This window comes from Pleurodeles waltl, chromosome 1_1 (genome assembly GCF_031143425.1).
Source record: "Pleurodeles waltl isolate 20211129_DDA chromosome 1_1, aPleWal1.hap1.20221129, whole genome shotgun sequence".
Classification (NCBI taxonomy): domain Eukaryota; kingdom Metazoa; phylum Chordata; class Amphibia; order Caudata; family Salamandridae; genus Pleurodeles; species Pleurodeles waltl.
This window is the reverse complement of record NC_090436.1, coordinates 85,418,475-85,440,605: the sequence shown is the minus strand read 5'-3', so window position 1 is coordinate 85,440,605 and position 22,131 is coordinate 85,418,475. Positions and strand designations below refer to the sequence as shown.

The window sequence follows — 22,131 nt, the reverse complement described above, 5'->3', positions numbered from 1 at the left end:
TCTCATTATCTCTCCTGGACTTGCCGCCAAAAGTGGGGGCTGGGTCCAGGAGGCGGGCATCTCCACTAGCTGGAGTGCCCTGGGGCATTGTAACACGAAGCTTGAGCCTTTGAAGCTCACTGCTAGGTGTTACAGTTCCTGCAGGGGGGAGGTGTGAAGCACCTCCACCCAGAGCAGGCTTTGTTTCTGTCCTCAGAGAGCACAAAGGCTCTCACCGCATGAGGTCAGACACTTGTCTCTCAGCAGCAGGCTGGCACAGACCAGTCAGTCCTGCACTGAACAATTGGGTAAAATACAGGGGGTATCTCTAAGATGCCCTCTGTGTGCATTTTTTAATAAATCCAACACTGGCATCAGTGTGGGTTTATTATTCTGAGAAGTTTGATACTAAACTTCCCAGTATTCAGTGTAGCCATTATGGAGCTGTGGAGTTAGTTTTTGACAGACTCCCAGCCCATATACTCTTATGGCTACCCTGCACTTACAATGTCTAAGGTTTTGCTTAGACACTGTAGGGGCATAGTGCTCATGCACATATGCCCTCACCTGTGGTATAGTGCACCCTGCCTTAGGGCAGTAAGGCCTACTAGAGGGGTGACTTACCTATGCCACAGGCAGTGGGAGGTTGGCATGGCACCCTGAGGGGAGTGCCATGTCGACTTAGTCATTTTCTCCCCATCAGCACACACAAGCTGGCAAGCAGTGTGTCTGTGCTGAGTGAGGGGTCCCTAGGGTGGCATAAGACATGCTGCAGCCCTTAGAGACCTTCCCTGGCATCAGGGCCCTTGGTACCAGGGGTACCAGTTACAAGGGACTTACCTAGGTGCCAGGGTTGTGCCAATTGTGGAAACAATGGTACATTTTAGGTGAAAGAACACTGGTGCTGGGGCCTGGTTAGCAGGGTCCCAGCACACTTCTCAGTCAAGTCAGCATCAGTATCAGGCAAAAAGTGGGGGGTAACTGCAACAGGGAGCCATTTCTTTACACAAGCCCCCCCCAGCCCACAGGCCAGGAGACTCAGCCAAAGCTGGGAGAGTCTTCCTAGTCTGTTAGGCGAGGAAGAGTAGAGGAAATAGGCTGGTTTGTTGCAGGGCCTACTCTGCCTTACATCCTCCTGTTCAGGTCATTCCCTCTGGGGAACTGACCCAATTCCACAGTGATAGGACCTAGTCTGAACTGCCTCTTGTCTGTGCTTTTTATGTCTTCACCCATTCTCTCTATTTTGGGGTTAGAGGTATCCACCTCTGCTAATCTTATCTTAGCCAGGGTCACCCCTAGCTTACCCAACGAGGCTACCCAGAGCTGGAGTAACCCCACCATGACCAACAGGGTCAGGGGGCCTAACTTGCTATTTGGCATGGGGTCAGACCACCATGCCAAGGATAGTGCAGCCATAAAGGCTAACACCCAGCAGAGGCCACTGACAGCTGTCAGTGCCCAGAACCACACCTTTAGCTCTTTTCCTACAATGGAAGGGGCTAAGTTACAGGCTTCTTTGGGTTCAGGGTGCCTGTCTGCTGTATTAGAGTGGGGGGTTACCACATCTTGGAGTAAACACCCTTCTTCCACTCTTTCTTCTGTTAGCTGAGGAGCCACCCACTCAGGCTTAACAGTTGCCTGACTAGCCAGGACTTCTTGTGGGTCAGGTTGGACTTTATCAGAGCCACTTTTGGAGTTCTCTCCTACTGGAGCAGAATCTCCTTGGCTTACTGGAACCTTGGCTAAAGGTTGTCCACCTTTCCTACTCTGTTTCCTTTTCTTTTTCTTCTGGGGCCTACTTGCATTTACTGCAGAGGCAGGCACTCCAGAATCCTTGGGAGAGGACTGGCACTGGACCAGTTCCTCTCTTGGGCTCTGACTAACCTCTGGGTAGTCATTTCCAAGGAGACAATCAAGGGGGAGGTCTGTACTGACTACCACCCTTCTCCAGCTAAAAGTCCCACCCACTTCTATGGGCACAAAAGCCACAGGCCTATTAGTGACCCTGTCTGGGCTAACTCTTACTCTGGCCATCTCACCTGGGATGTACTGGTTTGAGAACACCAGCCTGTCATGCACAATAGTGTGACTGGCACAAGTGTCTCTCAGGGCAGTGGCTGGGATTCCATTCACCTGTAGGTGGTGGAAGTGTCTACTTCCCTCTGGAATCTCCAACTCACCTGTTGGGCCCTTTTTCCAGTTGAAGGCTATGAAGACCTCCTCATCTGAGGAGTCATCCCCAATGGCTACACTGGTCACCCCTGGGATTTTGCTAGGGGGTTTGTTTTGGGGACAAGAAGTGTCCTTGGTGTGGTGCCCTGTCTGTTTACAGTTATGGCACCATGCCTTAGTGGCATCCCAGCTCTTACCCTGGTACCCACCTTTGTTTTGGGTTGTGTCTCTGGGCCCACCCACCTGGTCTGGTTTTTGGGGGCCTACAGGGGACTCTTTTTCTTTGTTTCTAGTGTCCCCCACTTTCTCCTGGGGAGGCTTTGTAACCCCTTTCTTTTGGTCACCCCCAGTGGAAGTTTTGGTTACCCTAGTCTTGACCCAGTGGTCTGCCTTCTTTCCCAATTCTTGGGGAGAAATTGGACCTAGGTCTACCAGATACTGATGCAACTTTTCATTGAAGCAGTTACTTAAAATGTGTTCTTTAATAAACAAATTATAAAGCCCAACATAGTCATACACTTCATTTCCAGTTACCCAACCATCCAGTGTTTTCACTGAGTAGTCAACATAATCAACCCAGGTCTGGCTCGAGGATTTTTGAGCCCCCCTGAATCTAATTCTATACTCCTCAGTGGAGACTCCAAAGCCCTCAATCAGGGTACCCTTCATGAGGTCATAGGACTCTGCATCTTTTCCAGAGAGTGTGAGGAGTCTATCCCTACACTTTCCAGTGAACATTTCCCAAAGGAGAGCACCCCAGTGAGATCTGTTTACTTTTCTGGTTGCACAAGCCCTCTCAAAAGCTGTGAACCATTTGGTGATGTCATCACCATCTTCATATTTAGTTACAATCCCTTTAGGGATTTTCAACATGTCAGGAGAATCTCTGACCCTATTTATGTTGCTGCCACCATTGATGGGTCCTAGGCCCATCTCTTGTCTTTCCCTTTCTATGGCTAGGATCTGTCTTTCCAAAGCCAATCTTTTGGCCATCCTGGCTAACTGGATGTCCTCTTCACTGGAGTTATCCTCAGTGATTTCAGAGAGGTTGGTCCCTCCTGTGAGGGAGCCAGCATCTCTGACTATTATGCTTGGAGTCAGGGCTTGAGAGGCCCTGTCCTCCCTAGATAGGACTGGTAGGGGGGAATCATCCTCCAATTCACTATCCTCATCCTCTGTGTTGCCATCCTCAGAGGGGTTGGCCTTTTCAAACTCTGCCAACAGCTCCTGGAGCTCTAGTTTGGAAGGTCTGGGGCCCATTACTATTTTCTTTATTTTACAGAGTGACCTTAGCTCCCTCATCTTAAGATGGAGGTAAGGTGTGGTGTCGAGTTCCACCACAGTCACATCTGTGCTAGACATTTTGCTTCTAAAAGTTGGAATATTTTTTAAGAATCTACAACTAGTTCTAGGTTCTAATTCAAACTTTTACAAACTTTTAAACTCTAAAAGACATGCTAAACAGGATCTAACACAAGGCCCTAGCAGGTCTTTTAAGAATTTAGAAAACTTTTCAAATTGCAAAAATCAATTTCTAATGACAATTTTGGAATTTGTCGTGTGATCAGGTATTGGCTGAGTAGTCCAGCAAATGCAAAGTCTTGTACCCCACCGCTGATCCACCAATGTAGGAAGTTGGCTCTGTATGTGCTATTTCAAAGTAAGGAATAGCATGCACAGAGTCCAAGGGTTCCCCTTAGAGGTAAAATAGTGGTAAAAATAGATAATACTAATGCTCTATTTTGTGGTAGTGTGGTCGAGCAGTAGGCTTATCCAAGGAGTAGTGTTAAGCATTTGTTGTACATACACATAGACAATAAATGAGGTACACACACTCAGAGACAAATCCAGCCAATAGGTTTTGTTATAGAAAAATATCTTTTCTTAGTTTATTTTAAGAACCACAGGTTCAAATTTAACATGTAATATCTTGTTTGAAAGGTATTGCAGGTAAGTACATTAGGAACTTTGAATCATTTCAATTGCATGTATACTTTTCAAGTTATTGACAAATAGCTATTTCAAAAGTGGACACAGTGCAATTTTCACAGTTCCTGGGGGAGGTAAGTTTTTGTTAGTTTTACCAGGTAAGTAAGACACTTACAGGGTTCAGTTCTTGGTCCAAGGTAGCCCACCGTTGGGGGTTCAGAGCAACCCCAAAGTTACCACACCAGCAGCTCAGGGCCGGTCAGGTGCAGAGTTCAAAGTGGTGCCCAAAACGCATAGGCTATAATGGAGAGAAGGGGGTGCCCCGGTTCCGGTCTGCTTGCAGGTAAGTACCCGCGTCTTCGGAGGGCAGACCAGGGGGGTTTTGTAGGGCACCGGGGGGGACACAAGCCCACACAGAAATTTCACCCTCAGCAGCGCGGGGGCGGCCGGGTGCAGTGTAGAAACAAGCGTCGGGTTTTCAATGTTAGTCTATGAGAGATCAAGGGATCTCTTTAGCGCTGCAGGCAGGCAAGGGGGGGCTTCCTCGGGGAAACCTCCACTTGGGCAAGGGAGAGGGACTCCTGGGGGTCACTTCTGCAGTGAAAGTCCGGTCCTTCAGGTCCTGGGGGCTGCGGGTGCAGGGTCTTTTCCAGGCGTCGGGACTTAGGTTTCAGAGAGTCGCGGTCAGGGGAAGCCTCGGGATTCCCTCTGCAGGCGGCGCTGTGGGGGCTCAGGGGGGACAGGTTTTGGTACTCACAGTCGTAGAGTAGTCCGGGGGTCCTCCCTGAGGTGTTGGTTCTCCACCAGCCGAGTCGGGGTCGCCGGGTGCAGTGTTGCAAGTCTCACGCTTCTTGCGGGGAGTTGCAGGGTTCTTTAAAGCTGCTTCTGGAAACAAAGTTGCAGTCTTTTTGGAGCAGGTCCGCTGTCCTCGGGAGTTTCTTGTCGTCGTCGAAGCAGGGCAGTCCTCAGAGGATTCAGAGGTCGCTGGTCCCTTTGGAAGGCGTCGCTGGAGCAGAGTTCTTTGGGAGGCAGGAGACAGGCCGGTGAGTTTCTGGAGCCAAGGCAGTTGTTGTCTTCTGGTCTTCCTCTGCAGGGGTTTTCAGCTGGGCAGTCCTTCTTCTTGTTGTTGCAGGAATCTAATTTCTAGGTTCAGGGAGAGCCCTTAAATACTAAATTTAAGGGCGTGTTTAGGTCTGGGGGGTTAGTAGCCAATGGCTACTAGCCCTGAGGGTGGGTACACCCTCTTTGTGCCTCCTCCCAAGGGGAGGGGGTCACATTCCTATCCCTATTGGGGGAATCCTCCTTCTACAAGATGGAGGATTTCTAAAAGTCAGAGTCACCTCAGCTCAGGACACCTTAGGGGCTGTCCTGACTGGCCAGTGACTCCTCCTTGTTTTTCTCATTATCTCTCCTGGACTTGCCGCCAAAAGTGGGGGCTGGGTCCAGGAGGCGGGCATCTCCACTAGCTGGAGTGCCCTGGGGCATTGTAACACGAAGCTTGAGCCTTTGAAGCTCACTGCTAGGTGTTACAGTTCCTGCAGGGGGGAGGTGTGAAGCACCTCCACCCAGAGCAGGCTTTGTTTCTGTCCTCAGAGAGCACAAAGGCTCTCACCGCATGAGGTCAGACACTCGTCTCTCAGCAGCAGGCTGGCACAGACCAGTCAGTCCTGCACTGAACAATTGGGTAAAATACAGGGGGTATCTCTAAGATGCCCTCTGTGTGCATTTTTTAATAAATCCAACACTGGCATCAGTGTGGGTTTATTATTCTGAGAAGTTTGATACTAAACTTCCCAGTATTCAGTGTAGCCATTAAGGAGCTGTGGAGTTCGTTTTTGACAGACTCCCAGCCCATATACTCTTATGGCTACCCTGCACTTACAATGTCTAAGGTTTTGCTTAGACACTGTAGGGGCATAGTGCTCATGCACATATGCCCTCACCTGTGGTATAGTGCACCCTGCCTTAGGGCTGTAAGGCCTACTAGAGGGGTGACTTACCTATGCCACAGGCAGTGGGAGGTTGGCATGGCACCCTGAGGGGAGTGCCATGTCGACTTAGTCATTTTCTCCCCATCAGCACACACAAGCTGGCAAGCAGTGTGTCTGTGCTGAGTGAGGGGTCCCTAGGGTGGCATAAGACATGCTGCAGCCCTTAGAGACCTTCCCTGGCATCAGGGCCCTTGGTACCAGGGGTACCAGTTACAAGGGACTTACCTAGGTGCCAGGGTTGTGCCAATTGTGGAAACAATGGTACATTTTAGGTGAAAGAACACTGGTGCTGGGGCCTGGTTAGCAGGGTCCCAGCACACTTCTCAGTCAAGTCAGCATCAGTATCAGGCAAAAAGTGGGGGGTAACTGCAACAGGGAGCCATTTCTTTACATACCCACTATTAGCATTTTATTTCCAGGCCCTGGGTATACATGGTGCACTATACTAGAGACTTACCAGTAAATCAAATGTGCCAATCATGTAAAACCAATTACTAATACAATTTAGACAAATAGCATATGCACTTTAGCACTGGTTAGCAGTGGTAACGTGCCCAGAGTCCTAAAGCCAACAAAAACAGGTCAGAAAAAATAGGAGGAAGGAGGTAAAACGTTTGGGGGTGACTCTGCAAAAAGGTCCAAGTCCAGGTCCAACAGCTCTAAATGGAGCATTCTGTCAGCTCCCAAAGCCTCACTGGTGCTCCATGGGCCCTGGAAGTGCTCCAGAAGCTTTCGCCAGAGACTGGAAAAAAAACTGCCCTATTCAGCTGCGTTTCACCGTAGCTTTCTGGGCTGATGCCTTTGCTGATAGGGAAACTCAATCAGCCAAGGAAAAGTTAAAAACCGTAGAGAAACTGTTCTACTGTTTCTGGCTGACTGGGTGTCTTTCTCTGCAAAAGTCCAGAAAGCAGTGTATATAAACAGGCTGCTTCAGAGGAACCAGAGGGAGCTCCGCAGAGAAATGCAACTATTTCCTATCTCGTCAGGTAAGAGGCAACACCTGCTCATATAGCTCTACCATTTTTTTTTTTTTTTTTAAAGGTGGTGTCCCTCTCTCTGCTACCCCCGAGAAAGTATTCTGGAAATATATGGAATATGCATAAGCACCGTTTTTGTTGTTATTGATGCATACAGTCTGTGAGAAGACCTTAGAAACGTGGGAGTGATTAAAGGAAGACCTAACAGGGAATTTACTTTTTTTCCCCCAAATCCTATTCTTTTTATTTTTTATAACAATAGACAGTGTGACAGACTTAACACAATTCATTCCGAGGGCAGTCAATCCTAGGGTTTACACTATTTGAGTAGCTACGAGGCAAACTTATGAACATTTGGTAAACTAGGGAAGGCGTGTCATACAGTAAACCAATCAAGATATTCTGTCCAAAATGCTTTGCTGGACTTGCCTCTGACATGGGAAATCACTTCTTCAGCCAGTGAGCAGTGGGGCCCATGTGAGATCACCAATAATGAGTATTGTCCAATCAGGTAAGGATAAATGGCAGGCTTTCCAGAGTTTGTGTTGCACGGGAGCCCTCCCAGTTCTTAATAATGCCAAGATTTGAGGTGGTGTCAGTGGAGCAACCCAAGACCTGGTTTAACCCCTTTACAGAAACCATAATTATTGGACAATCCCAAGACATATGATCAAAAATCCCCTCTCAGTGCAGCATCTCTAACAAGGTAACTATTCCTTTCCATCTTCCACAACCAGTTGGGCCAGTAGTGCATTCTCTAGAGGTCCATGAATGAATAAGATGCAGGCAGGCTGGGGTAGCAGTCTCAAGGGGCGGCCTCTTCACCTTTTCTGCTGTCCCACTCTTGTATCTGCTAAAAATCAAACTCCCAATGGGATGTTAAGTCCCTAAAGAGATCTGGAGGCGTAACTCAGCAATGAATGGTATATCTGCAATATGCCTTGCCAACCGAGTGGGTCAGTCAATATTTCATCTTCAAGGAGGATGAACTCTGGCATAGCTAGCCGATCTATCTGGTACTGCTCCAGGGCATATCTCAGTTGGATATTTCTTCAGATACACTCTTGAAGGCTTTCATGTGGTTCCCCTCCCACACGTCCCCGGCTTTAAAATCTCAGAAATGTCATATGCCCTGAAGCCCAACAGACCAACTGAATGTGCTGAGCATGTGGCTTGCCGAGGGTGTTTTGCAAATCAGCTTACCTATGCATCTAATCCAGGAAAGGACTTTGTGTCAAGAATTAACTACGACTCTGACTGCAAAGGCAAATGAGGCGGGAACCAAAGAACCATACAAAAAACCTAGAAGGGCTTCTAGTTATAGGTGAAAGGCAAGATCATCTCTGAAGTCAAAGAGCCAGTCATTTATGATGGGCTTAGCAGCCGAGATACGCAGATCGTCATATACCGACTGGATACATTTATTTAGGGAAACTCTCAGCTGCTTACTTTATCCAACAATTCTTGAAGGATTTCAGAAATGTGTCCCTGAAGGTCACCAAGGGAGTGTGGGACCAGCCACCTTCTTACATTCAGCAGTCCTGTCAGGAATAGTGAGGTGTAATGTATCCCCAACCTTGCATTTCCCTACTGAGGGTCTCTAGAGTGAAAAAACATTGAGCTTCCATAGAAATAGGATGCTTTTTAAAAAAAATCAACAGCTGTTTTAAGGTAAAAATTTAAACACAGAAATGTCTCGGCTATGATTTTCAAAACCGACCATTAGAGGTTAGAAATGCATTATTTTGGCACCAAAATTAACTGTGCTCCTGATTTAAATTAGTACAGGTCCTGGAACATATAGCAACCAATGTTCTTGTTTAAAAGTAGCAGATGGAACTTCAAGGTTTGAGGAAACCATGTTCCTTAGCCGCTCTAATAGCAATTCCATTAGCCAGACAGTGGTGGAGCAAGATGGCATCCCCACAGACATACTTGAGAAGCGAGGCACTGTAGAATAGTGAGCGGTCAGGTAGTAACTGAAGTCCATGGCATACCAATAATCCCAATGGCAGACCCTTTACTGCTGTTTACAGGGACAAACCAAGATGGTTCCTGGAAAGGCTTACACTGTGAGCGTTTCATGTTGTGCAAGATGCAGAATAAACATTATACCCTTGATGGGAGTCTTTGCCACACCCCTGTCTGTGGCCCACTGATGGAAGAGCATAAAAGCAATGGAGAGCCCTGCAGCCAAAAATGACCATTAAGTGTCAAATATATTTGATGGGTGGTCTGTATTGACTTGACAAAGGAAACAGAGGTACGAATATGCCTATGAGCTGATTTCATTTTGGCAATCATTTCCCATGTTCGTAAACAGATGCAACTGAAACATCTGTGGGCTAGGCAACAATGGCTATGCAAGTGGTGCCTGAATTGTTCCTGCTGAATAGACCTGTCTGAAAACAATGGATGATGAAAGAAACTGTGAAAGTTGGGGACGTTTAATGCCACACAGCATTCACAGGGTGTTTGTATTGTTTTATTCAATGGCTGTACTGAAATGATGCAGGTAGTGCCAGGGTAGAACTTGTAGAGGAATGGTTCAGTGTTTTACGATTAGGGTACTATACAGAATAGTTCTTCATGGTCTCTTATCCTACCCTCTCTTCTTCAATACAGCTTCCTTCTAAAGTGACTGAGATTGTGTTTCCATTCTGAACACTTACGTTATTCAAATAGTAAAAAAACAAATGCTTTTGTGTTTGTTTTCTCCTGTTCGCCAGGCACCAGTCCACAGTTTCCAGTTGCAAGTGCTCAACACACCTTCTTCCCTAGTGCTCCAAAAGCTCCCAAGCCTCCAGAAAAGGGCCCAGGACAATGCAACAGAAGAACTGCTTTAAGTGGGGAAAAGGGCTTTTCTCTGTTTCATCCTCATTTACAGCCAAATACTCAGCTGCAACTTTTTGTTCTTAGGATCCTCCACCCTTTCCCAGCCATAGGAAAAAAAACTCCACAGCAAACAGGCTTCTCAGACGCATAACTTGGGCCTACTTGTGGGTCAACAAAAGGCTAGCTGACCTAGTTCAGAGAGAAGACATTCAGGTCCAAAATTCAGGAAAAGCTGGATATAATCTACAAAATGCCTCAGTTGGCAGAAGAAAGTCTCCAGCGACTATGTTTATTCCTCTTCTGTCCTAAACAGCTTTGTCTTTTTGCTGTGCAACGGCTATTAATGGTTGAACTTAGCTGCAATTGAGGAGATAGCCTACAAAAATCCAGCCACAATTCCTGCACATTCTCTACGTTTCTTTTACTGTACTATTATGAAGTTCCTATCCCAGCTAGGTAATTTAATGCACAAAACATCCCACAGTTCTATGTGGTCCAAACACCTAAAATGATAGATCCGAGCCCCAATGAAATTCCTGTCCCTCTCGGTACAACTCCTCCCAATGGTAGCTCATTCCGGGGCCCTCAGGATGAAATAATTCTACACCTCACAAGCACTCCTGCTCTGAACCCATGTGTGGAGGCTGCTATTTTTTGGGAGATCCTTTCATTCAAAGAAAGCACATCTCATGAACCCCTTTTGTCCTGCAGCTGCGATAGAAAGGCCATTCCATTGAGTGTCCAATGGTCACCTACCTTCAGGGGCAATGACGTTGCCAAGGGCTCAATTACCTGCAAGCACTAGGGGGGAGTTGTCATAGTTTGGAGGATCAGTCATACCAGTACAGATTGGTCAGCTGAAAAACAGCAATGTGAGAGCTTTATAAAGATAGCCTATATTAGGACCAATAGTTTTTCCTTTACAAACATAAATATATGTTGTAAGAATTATGTATCTTTCTGTCTGCAGGCAGCAGACATATACTTTAGCTAAATGCTTACTTTTTAAAGTTTTCAGCTTGGCCACAACCACTGGCTTAAAAACCGTGTTCACAGTTGTTTGATATTTATTTTTTTACCTTTTCACTCGAAGAGGTACATATTTTTTGGCGTATTGTTTGTGTTTATCCATATTTATATTTGCATGTTTTGAAAACCTAAGCTGCAACTAAAAGATTCCTGTTTTTACATAAATGGCTGTTGTAGGAAGTTGGCTCTGTATGCACTATTTCAAAGTAAGGAATAGTATGCACAGAGTCCAAGGGTTCCCCTTAGAGGTAAGATAGTGGCAAAAAGAGATAATACTAATGCTCTATTTTGTGGTAGTGTGGTCGAGCAGTAGGCTTATCAAAGGAGTAGTGTTAAGCATTTGTTGTACATAAACACAGGCAATAAATGAGGAACACATACTCAGAGACAATTCCAGGCCAATAGGTTTTTGTATAGGAAAATATCTTTTCTTAGTTTATTTTAAGAACCACAGGTTCAAATTCTACATGTAATACTTTGCATGAAAGGTTTTGCAGGTAAGTACTTTAGGAACTTTGAATAATCACAATAGCATATATACTTTTCAAATAAAACACATATAGCTATTTTAAAACTAGACACAGTGCAATTTTCACAGTTCCTAGGGGAGGTAAGTAATGGTTAGTTCTTGCAGGTAAGTAAACCACCTATGGGGTTCAAGTTTGGGTCCAAGGTAGCCCACGTTGGGGGTTCAGAGCAACCCCAAAGTTACCACACCAGCAGCTCAGGGCCGGTCAGGTGCAGAGTTCAAAGTGGTGCCCAAAACGCATAGGCTTCAATGGAGAAGGGGGTGCCCCAGTTCCAGTCTGCCAGCAGGTAAGTACCCGCGTCTTCGGAGGGCAGACCAGGGGGGTTTTGTAGGGCACCGGGGGGGACACAAGTCCACAGAAAAAGTACACCCTCAGCAGCGCAGGGGCGGCCGGGTGCAGTGTGCAAACAAGCGTCGGGTATGTAATAGGAATCAATGGGAGACCAAGGGGTCTCTTCAGAGATGCAGGCAGGCAAGGGGGGGGGGGCTCCTCGGGGTAAAGACCACCTGGGCAAGGGAGAGGGCCTCCTTGGGGTCACTCCTGCACTGGAGTTCCGATCCTTCAGGTCCTGGGGGCTGCGGGTGCAGGGTCTTTTCCAGGCGTCGGGATCTGAGAGTCCGGCAGTCGCGGTCAGGGGGAGCCTCAGGATTCCCTCTGCAGGCATCACTGTGGGGGCTCAGGGGGGACAACTTTGGTTACTCACAGTCTCGGAGTCGCCGGAGGGTCCTCCCTGAAGTGTTGTTCCTCCACCAGTCGAGTCGGGGTCGCCGGGTGCAGGGTCGCAAGTCTCACGCTTCTGGCGGGAAACGCTGTTGCCTTTAAGTTGCTCCTTTGGAAACAAAGTTGCAGTCTTGGGTGAACAGGGCCGCTGTTCTCGGGAGTTTCTTGGTCCTTTTAGAGCAGGGCAGTCCTCTGAGGACTCAGAGGTCGCTGGTCCTGGGGAAAGCGTCGCTGGAGCAGTTTTCTTCCGAAGGGGGGAGACAGGCCGGTAGAGCTGGGGCCAAGGCAGTTGGTGTCTCCGTCTTCTCTGCAGGGTTTTTCAGCTCAGCAGTCCTCTTCTTCTTAGGTTGCAGGAATCTGATTTCCTAGGTTCTGGGGAGCCCCTAAATACTGAATTTAGGGGTGTGTTTAGGTCTGGGAGGGCAGTAGCCAATGGCTACTATCCTTGAGGGTGGGTACACCCTCTTTGTGCCTCCTCCCTGAGGGGAGGGGGGCACATCCCTATTCCTATTGGGGGAATCCTCCTTCTACAAGATGGAGGATTTCTAAAAGTCAGAGTCACCTCAGCTCAGGACACCTTAGGGGCTGTCCTGACTGGCCAGTGACTCCTCCTTGTTTTTCTCATTATCTCTCCTGGACTTGCCGCCAAAAGTGGGGGCTGGGTCCAGGGGGCGGGCATCTCCACTAGCTAAAGTGCCCTGGGGCATTGTAACACGAAGCTTGAGCCTTTGAAGCTCACTGCTAGGTGTTACAGTTCCTGCAGGGGGGAGGTGTGAAGCACCTCCACCCAGAGCAGGCTTTGTTTCTGTCCTCAGAGAGCACAAAGGCTCTCACCGCATGGGGTCAGAAACTCGTCTCTCAGCAGCAGGCTGGCAGAGACCAGTCAGTCCTGCACTGAACAATTGAGTAAAATACAGGGGGCATCTCTAAGATGCCCTCTGTGTGCATTTTTTAATAAATCCAACACTGGCATCAGTGTGGGTTTATTATTCTGAGAAGTTTGGTACCAAACTTCCCAGTATTCAGTGTAGCCATTATGGAGCTGTGGAGTTCGTTTTTGACAGACTCCCAGACCATATTCTCTTATGGCTACCCTGCACTTACAATGTCTAAGGTTTTGCTTAGACACTGTAGGGGCATAGTGCTCATGCACCTATGCCCTCACCTGTGGTATAGTGCACCCTGCCTTAGGGCTGTAAGGCCTGCTAGAGGAGTGACTTACCTATGCCACAGGCAGTGTGAGGTTGGCATGGCACCCTGAGGGGAGTGCCATGTCGACTTAGTCATTTTCTCACCACCAGCACACAAAAGCTGGCAAGCAGTGTGTCTGTGCTGAGTGAGGGGTCCCTAGGGTGGCATAAGACATGCTGCAGCCCTTAGAGACCTTCCCTGGCATCAGGGCCCTTGGTACCAGTTACAAGGGACTTACCTAGGTGCCAGGGTTGTGCCAATTGTGGAAACAATGGTACATTTTAGCTGAAAGAACACTGGTGCTGGGGCCTGGTTAGCAGGGTGCCAGCACACTTCTCAGTCAAGTCAGCATCAGTATCAGGCAAAAAGTGGGGGGTAACTGCAACAGGGAGCCATTTCTTTACAGCTGTTCTACATCACAGGAAGTACTTGTGTAGAAGTTATGGCTGGAGTTCCCATTCATGTATTTGTTGATGCATCCTGCTTAGCAGGTTGGAAAAGTTGTTGTCTAACTCTGGCAAATGCTCTGCTACCAGGTGGATCTTGTTGCAGATTGCCCAGTGCCACATCTCTTGTGCTAGTGCAGCTGGAGGGAGTGGGTACCCCCATTTCTAAATGTAATACATGGCCTTCATATTTACCGCTCACAGTAGCACTACTTGTCCTCACAAAGCTTGCCTGGTAATTAATGTGTTGACCCTAATGTTGAGGGATTTAAGTCCTGTGGACAGATATGTTGGTGAGATGGGCATCCTACCCGGTGAGCAATGAGTCACTAGTGATGGCTACATACAGAATTTGGTCTTCGGAAATGCCATCACCCTCAGATTATTGGGATATTCTTTTTCTTGTGGTAGCGTTTAATACTGAGCCCAAGAAGGGCTAGACTTGCGAGCTGAGGTGGAATTTCTTTACAACCCTAAGCTCTGAAGAAGGGGAACCACTTTCTGGGAATTGCTAAGCACTGATGCCTGCCACTGCTCTTGATCAGGCAGGCTAAGTTTGGAAAGACATGAATGTCGCTTCACATATGCACGGATAACACTGCCAGGCAGGCCACGAACACCTTAGGAGCTGTTGTGACTCAAAACTAGGACTTTTATTTGGTAGCGTTTTCCATTTGCCATGAAACAAAGATACTTCTAATGGGCCGGGAGAATTAAAAAAAATGAAAGTAGGCGTCCTTCAGGTCTAGCACATGATACAGTCTGTTAGAGGAATGGCATGACAACCTGCAGGGTTGTCATGTATTGGTTCATTCATCTCAGAACTAGGATGGGCTGGAAGCATCCATCCGTCCTCTAGAATGAGGAAGTACAGCAAGTACACACTTTTCTCCTATTGGTGTGGAGGCATGACCTCTACTGGTTGTTTTTGGAGGCGTCTATGAATCTCCCTTTCCAGAAGGGTGAGGTGACCTTGGGAACAAGGTGGTATGCTGGGGGTGGTGTGGATTTTGAGGAAATTGCTCTGATGTACTATTGCCAAAACCTATTGACCTAAGGCGATTTGAACCTTCTAATTTCCTCTGACAGATGCCGTGTGTCCAGAGGTGAGGAGGAAGGGCTGGGGGGAGGGTCAGAGGGGGTTGAGTGGTCGGTAAGGAATCTGCAGTTGTAGAGTATCCACCCTAAAGAACATTGCTGAAGGCAAGTAACTTGTTCTTCAGAAGGATACTTCTAACTACAGATTTCTCATTTTGTGAATAAATACCTTAGCAGTACCACCCTAGGAGGATGGTCTGTAAACTGGCTAATTCAAAAATGTCCTGCAGAACTTAACAGGCAAAAAGCCCATTTTGACAGACCTGGCTGTCGAGGCAGTAGTGCTACACGACCATGTGTACCAATGCCCACATAGGCACTGACAAATATCCAGGACAGGCACTCAACATGCAAATACAGTGGTACCAGCTGAGGCTCTGGTGCAAAGAGCCAATAGGTCTTCCAGAGGCTGCTTCTTGGCCAATGAACAGCAGATCTTGATGAGAACCCAATCCATTGAGAGATGGTCTGGTTCGGCACTGCCCTGTCCTTTACCCCTGTAAACTTCACAAAGAGCTCATTCCCCACCCAAAGTTCTTTGTTTGATCACTGGGAAAACCTTAAGTGCTCTCTTGCAATTTAAACAATGGAGGCTGTCTCTTTTTTTGAGGATGAGGCAAATCAAAGAACACCAGTAGCATGGAAGCGTGTCTGATGTGAAACTGTGTTACCACCTTCAGTAGAAAATAAGTTCAGGTCCTCAGCACCAGCTTATTTGGACACAAACAGCTTGAAGCCCACTTACACACTGAGCTGATGTCACGGCAATCAGGAAGACTGTTTTGAGGGTCAGAACAATTGTGCATTGGCTCGAATGGATAAAACATTAAAAAGTAAGAACCAAATTTAAGTCCAACTCTGATACCACAAAGGACTTTGGTGAAATAAATGTACCAAACAAGTGTTTTTAAAAAAGGAAGGCTGATCCAGTATTCGCAAAAAAACAGTGCCCAAAGTGAACTTATCCAACGAGAAGCTTGCGAGCTACAGGTAGCTCTCCAGGTACCCATAAGTAGCTCGCTCTCCTGTGTGCAGCCCTACTGAAACCTATAACAAGTTTTTGCTTGGTTGTATTAATATATGTATGCCAACATTTAAAAAGGTATATTTGAGATGTAAATGTGTGCATTTTAGAAACTCATAAGCTGTTTGGAGAAAAATGGTTGAGCTTCTAAATATATTTAAAGCTACTAATTGACTCATTCACAGCAGCTATGTCTGTTACATATTACCCACGTGGAGGCGCTCCACAGAGACAACACCTGTTTTACATTACCACTGGCAACAGTGCCTGATGAAATGAGGTGAACACTGCTAATAATCTTGCATATGGCAGGCCCTAATGTAATCTTGTCTGTTATGATCATTATTACAACACTAATAGTGATAGTAGCTCATGATTACTTTCTTTGAACCCAAGCAGCACTTATAACAGAAAAGGTTTGAGACCCCTGAACCAAAGCAAGCTCTCATGCATGGCCCAATGGAAGCCATGCAGGGACTGAACTTGATCCATTTACTGGGAGTTTTGCTTTGAGGAAGAGAATCATTTGTGTGTCATCAGCGAGGAGAGGGCGAGATATTATGAAAATGGAGGATGCTGGCTAGAATGGTCATGTAAGGTTGAAGAGGGTCATATTCAGGGAGGATCTTTGGGGAACTCGACTGACCTCAGGTCACCAAGCCTCTAAGGCAGTGGTTCCCAACCTTTTGATTTCTGTGGACCCCCACTTTAACATTAATGGAACCCAGGGACCCCCACTGAATCATCATGGGAATTCGGGGGACCCCCGCCAGAGTCATTACTGGAAGCTGGGGACCTAATTTGTCAATATTTGTTAATATTTTCTAATTTTCTAGGCTCTCGTGGACCCCCTGAGAAGGCTTCACAGACCCCCAGGGGTCCCCGGACCACAGGATGGGAACCACTGCTCTAAGGTGTATGGTGCCAGGTTAACTGACTGGGTCCTTGCAGTCAGGAAGGAGCAGATTCATCAGAATGCCTGCCCTTGGATTCTGATGTGTAGGTGTTGGATGAGGATAGGTTGGCAGACTGTGCAAAATGCTGCGGGAGAGTTCCAGGAGGATGAGGGCCACTGTGTCTCCTTCGTTCAGATTGCTGTGGTTGGGTCTGAAACCAGATTCAGATTCAGTGGTGCCAAGTAGTTGATGGTTATTGAGGTATTTGGTGAGGTGTCTGTTGATTTTCTCTTCGACCTTGGCCGGGAAGGGTAGAAGCAAAATCTGATGGTTAATGATTGTTAGTGATTAGCAGTGGTTCTTTAGATAAGCTCAGGAGGCATTCAACAAGGTCTGTTAGGTTCCGTTGCAGGCTGAAGTTGCTTTAAATGGCAGTGATTTTGTTGTTGAGGAAATGATTGTCGCAGAGGTCCTGCAAGGGTGTGATCGAGTTGGAGACAGCTGATGGAGAGGTGAAATCTTTCATAATGAAATATTTATTTGCTTCTGTTGGTGCTAGCACTGATGAAGTCCACCACAGCGGTGTGTTTGGTGGTCTGTATCATTTGGTGGTAGCGTCTTAGGGCAGACTTGAATGTGCTCCTGTCTGCACTGTCCCGGCTCATTCTCCATTTGCGCTCCAATTGTTTGCGGTGGCATTTCATCAGTCTGAGTTCCTCCGTGTACTAACTGGCTTGGGGTCTGGAACTTGTTGTATTGCTGTGTTTGAGGCCCAGGCTTCCAAGGTATTCATGTATTGCTCTTGAGTCGGGGTCTGTGTGGTTTTCCAGATGGAAGTTCAGGACTCTGAGTAGTCTCTAAGGAAGATGTAACTGCTAGCAGAGGGCGACTGGGTAGACGAAGTTCATGATGGTTTTAGGTGAAGCTGATGTGCGGTTCTGGTGGTCTGCAGAGGAGACTGCTGCTTAGGGTGAAGTTAGCTGAGACTTGGAGCTTGAACAACATGTGTTCCATGTTGGAGGTTGACATGTCCATGGATGTGGTTCAACTCAAGGTGTTCTTGTGGATGATGGCAATTCCACTTCAGAGCTTGTGGAGTCTGTATTGCCTGGCAATCTTGTAGTTGTTGGGGAGTGTGTGTGGTGGGTGGGAGGTGGTGTTGGAATGTCATGTGCTGATGCAGGGTTCAGCCAGGTTTGCCTGGGGAAAAGCAGGTCAGAGGCATTGTTGTGCAGCAGGTCCCAGATCATGGCGTGTCTGCTGAGTGAGCGGAGTGGAGGAGCTTACATTCAAGGGTTGCAGGACTGTAAAGAGTGGGGTGCTGGGAACTGGTGGTGCAGTTAGTGTTGGATGTGGGTAAGAGTAAGAAAACACAGGAAGGACAGGAGGATGCTTCCTCTATGTTGTGTGGTGCGACAAGGCAGCAGCATTTGGAGCAGCAGTCAGGGTTGACAGTGGTGAGAGGCATAGCATGGTAGCAGCAGGAGAATGGAGGACCAGGGTTTCTGGAACGACCCAGGCACAGATTGGGACAGATGGGCTTGCCTTTGAGGAGCAAGAGACACGCCTGCTGCACCTCCACACTGTGGCAGTCATTAAGTAGGTCCAGGGAGGAGAGAGGACTGATGTCTCTTCTTGTGCAGAAGGATGTTGGAAATGGGTCCTCTTGCTTGGCTACTTCTTTTAAAGACAGTTTTGGCCGGAAATCATATTCGTTATAATTAGGGGGTAAACGTTTGTCCGCCAGTGGAGCTGGCATTGACGTGGAAGTTACCAGCAAGGAGCAGGAGCCAGGGTGGAAGTGTGAACTGACATCAGTACAGGGCCGGCAAAGAGTCTTGCGGGATTTGTTCACACTGGAAGTTCTTCTGAAGCACCCTGCAGCCCGGGGGGACTCGAAGATACCCTAGAAGGAGCCAGGAGCGTGTGAGAGAGTTTCAGAATGGCCTCCTTGAAGGCCACTATTTACTGTAGGCTTGACAATGGCCCAGAGAATTTGGGATACACCGCAACCAGCTGTGGGACCTGACCAAAGCCAAAAAATGATTGCAGGTATATTTCAATTGTCCCTCTTGCACCTTCTTGCCTAATTTCAAGTGGCGGGATGTGGAGGAAACCTACTTAGATTCAGTCTACTTATGGCTAGTCTTTGACTTCAACTTGACAAGCAGCCCCGCCGGCTTGGAACAGAACTCATGTTTGACCTTTTCTTTTGATCGTGGTAAAGTAGGTTTTTAGCATTCCATTCACAAATTACATTCTGGTGCAGATTGCACACACGCCTGGGTACTGACTGTACCCAAAGCAAAAAAGAAAATAAGTCATTCAGGTCTGTGATATAGTTGGACATAGTAAGTATGGAAGTGCTTATATGCGGCTCTGTCACGTCCGGGTTGGTACAGAGTCACTGCAGAACAACATGGAACCACAGATCGGAATGTGGGAGCATTTCTCTAAAATCCTACGCATCCAGTGTGCCATCTGGGGACATTCTCAAATTGAGCAAACTGTGATTAGAAGTAGCCATCAAAAACTGATACAAAATCTGTCACATCTTGACAACTTTAGAGATAGGTTCCAATACCAAACATTTCTTCAGAAGTGCTTCCTACAGCACCCCAAGCATTACATTACCTTTCAATGGTGCAACATAAGCCGGGCAGGGTTTGTCTCGCAATGGAAGTAGTGATTTTCTTTCCTTGACCTTCTCATGGAAGTCGTAGTCAGGCTTCACGGGCACTGGTGGGAATACCTGAAACAAGATAACTCTCTTTATATCCTTCATCAGACATTCAAAGAGCCAAGATGACCTCCTTCGGTTCTTGGTCTTTGGATACACTTAGAAATTTGGTGCAGAAGGAGAAAGGTATACAGGCTGCACTTTTAGATCCCAAAACGTTTAATTTGCCAAAATGTGCTATATATTTGACAAATAGAGTCAAACCAAAATTGAAGATTTAGAATGTGGAGAGTGGCAACTTGGGATACGAAATGCACAATATTTAGTGTTTAGAAGCCATGCTTGAAACATTTAAAACTATATTAGCTAGCTTCTAATTTAATCTGCTTTTACTGAAAACATCATGTGGCATCAACAATATGAACTGCAAAGCAATGGATAAAAGTATCACTTAAAGCTTCATTACCACTTGCAAAACTTTAAAACGTTTACAATCATTTACACAGCTCTATATAGGTGGTATTTGTATAGCACATGACTAGTCGAAAGGCAGCACAGCACTGCACATGGCCCAAGGAAAAGATCCAGTAAACGTGATTGGAGGAGGTCAAAACAGATCAGTTCAGACAGCATACACTCTTAAGAAGGGAAGGTTAAAACACAAATGTGAAGAAATATTAAGCGATGTTAGGAAAGTCTATATTTTCTCAGATTATGTTGCTTTAAAGGAACCACTTAACCTATCAGATAACACAACAAACCATCTGATGGAGGAATTAGTACTAGTAAGGTCATTTAAATATTGGCAGAAGGTACACCTGCCCAGCAGAGAGTATGGCTATTCGCCGTATTGTGAAATCTCAGACTGCCTTGCACACATCTCTCTGCCTTCGGAGAAACTACCAGTGCAACATTTTCTCTGGAGGAAGAATAGTTTGCTGACTGGGCGCCATGTTCTTTTAACCCTGATGTTTTTTTTCCCATGAACAAGGATGAAGTTTCTTGTTCAAAAACAAAAAAATGGACTGATGTTGAGGAAGTTAGCTCACTCCTCTCTAGAAGGTACCATTTGATCTCCTAACGAAGGATCACCACGTGCCCAATGGTGGTCCTAGGCACAGTAATCTAGTAACATTCACCCAGCTATATGATCCGCTGACCCTAAATAGGATGTGGTAATCGTCAATACATCCTAGTGGTCCTGTGGTTCCCCACTGTGGAGTCTGTTGAGGCTTCACTGCTGAAACACTATGGATTCCCCCACCTCAAATTAAGCAAGAAACCCATGGTTTTGGTGGAAGGGTGAACTGCTAATTTATGGCAGCTCTCCCACTCTGCTAAACTCTAAATGAGCCACTCATTCACAGTCCTTTTAAATGGCGCATTTGCAATTAACAGCCTTCCCAATGAACGTAGAATTGTTATTTTCCAAGTTAATGAAGGTACCGCCAAGCTTTGTTATTTCAGTGGTGTTTTTCTCTCTGTGTAATGTGCTCCTGAATGAACCGAGTAAACTTAGACTTTGAAGGGAAGCTGAACAACCAATTTCTGACAATTTACCCACTTTGCCAAACTCTAAATATGCCCCTTTAGCTCAACCCTGTTTTTTTTTCCACTTTATGTGCTGTAGTTCATCTGTTATCCTCTTCAGAACTATTTAACAAACAAACTGTTTCCCATGTCCCATGTTTTCATGTACAGCCCATCATCTGTATGTCACAAAATAGTGATGTGGAACAGGTGCCAAGTAAACAGGTTATGGATTTCAGGGTTTTTATATCAAGCCTACAGTTTGGCTAGTATTAGTCACACTGAAGGTAGCAAGTGAAGAATTGTTAGGCATGTCAGTGTTATCTACATCAGTTAGGCGGGGTCATTGTGGACTGGATTGAGGTGTGAATTTTAACTGTTGTAATAGATAAGAAAACAACTATTGACCATCTCTTCATTAGCCAGTGACTCATCCACTGAGCAAAGAATAGCAAAAAAGCCTTTTGTAGTTCTTCTGTGGATATGCATGGCATAATGCTGCTCCCGCCTCCAGCTTTTTCCCAAGTGCAAGTAATGTCAGTTAATGCTCACATTTTGTTTAGAGGGCTGGGCCAGCCGACATGCTCAATTCGTAAATGCTTCTTTGATAATGGTGTCAAATGCACAGGCTATGGACCAGCACATTTGCTCACTACGCTATTGATGGATCTTAATTGGAAAAATTGGAGATGTGAGGTAGTGGTTTTTTAGCTCTTCTTATAAAGGAAATGTCTGAGCTCCTCTAAAAAAACAAAAATAGGGCTAGACGTGTGTAATGTTGACACAGGTACAGTGATCAATGTGGGCTGTATATCAGACACAGAAAGAACATTCAAATTTCAGAAATGGGGAGATGGGAAATTAATACAACTGTATAAAAAAGGTTTTCTCTTAACACTAGCAAGCGTGAGGCAGTCAAATTGTGACTTACATCTGTGTACCGCAGAGCTGGGTGTGTACCTTGGACAGACGTTGCGGTCAGCGGCAAGTCCTCGAGGCTCCAAAGCTTCCGGCTGAGGTCATCGTAGGCCTTTACAATGCTGATCAACTGTTCTTCTCCTGTTCCTTTGGGCTGTAAATCCCCAAGAAAGAGACATTAAAGTT

At 46.5% G+C, this 22,131-nt stretch overlaps 1 protein-coding gene across 1 annotated transcript in view; it reads right to left on the bottom strand.

Moving 5' to 3' along the window:
• Positions 1–22,131, bottom strand: part of NOL6 (nucleolar protein 6) — a 455,500-nt gene that overhangs the window by 168,406 nt on the left and 264,963 nt on the right. Inside the window, exons 16-17 of the mRNA XM_069217421.1 lie at positions 21,959–22,099; positions 19,452–19,569 (exon numbers count right to left, since the gene is read on the bottom strand). Of these exons, the coding sequence (XP_069073522.1) occupies positions 19,452–19,569; positions 21,959–22,099 (259 nt within the window). The remainder of the gene's footprint in view (positions 1–19,451; positions 19,570–21,958; positions 22,100–22,131) is intronic.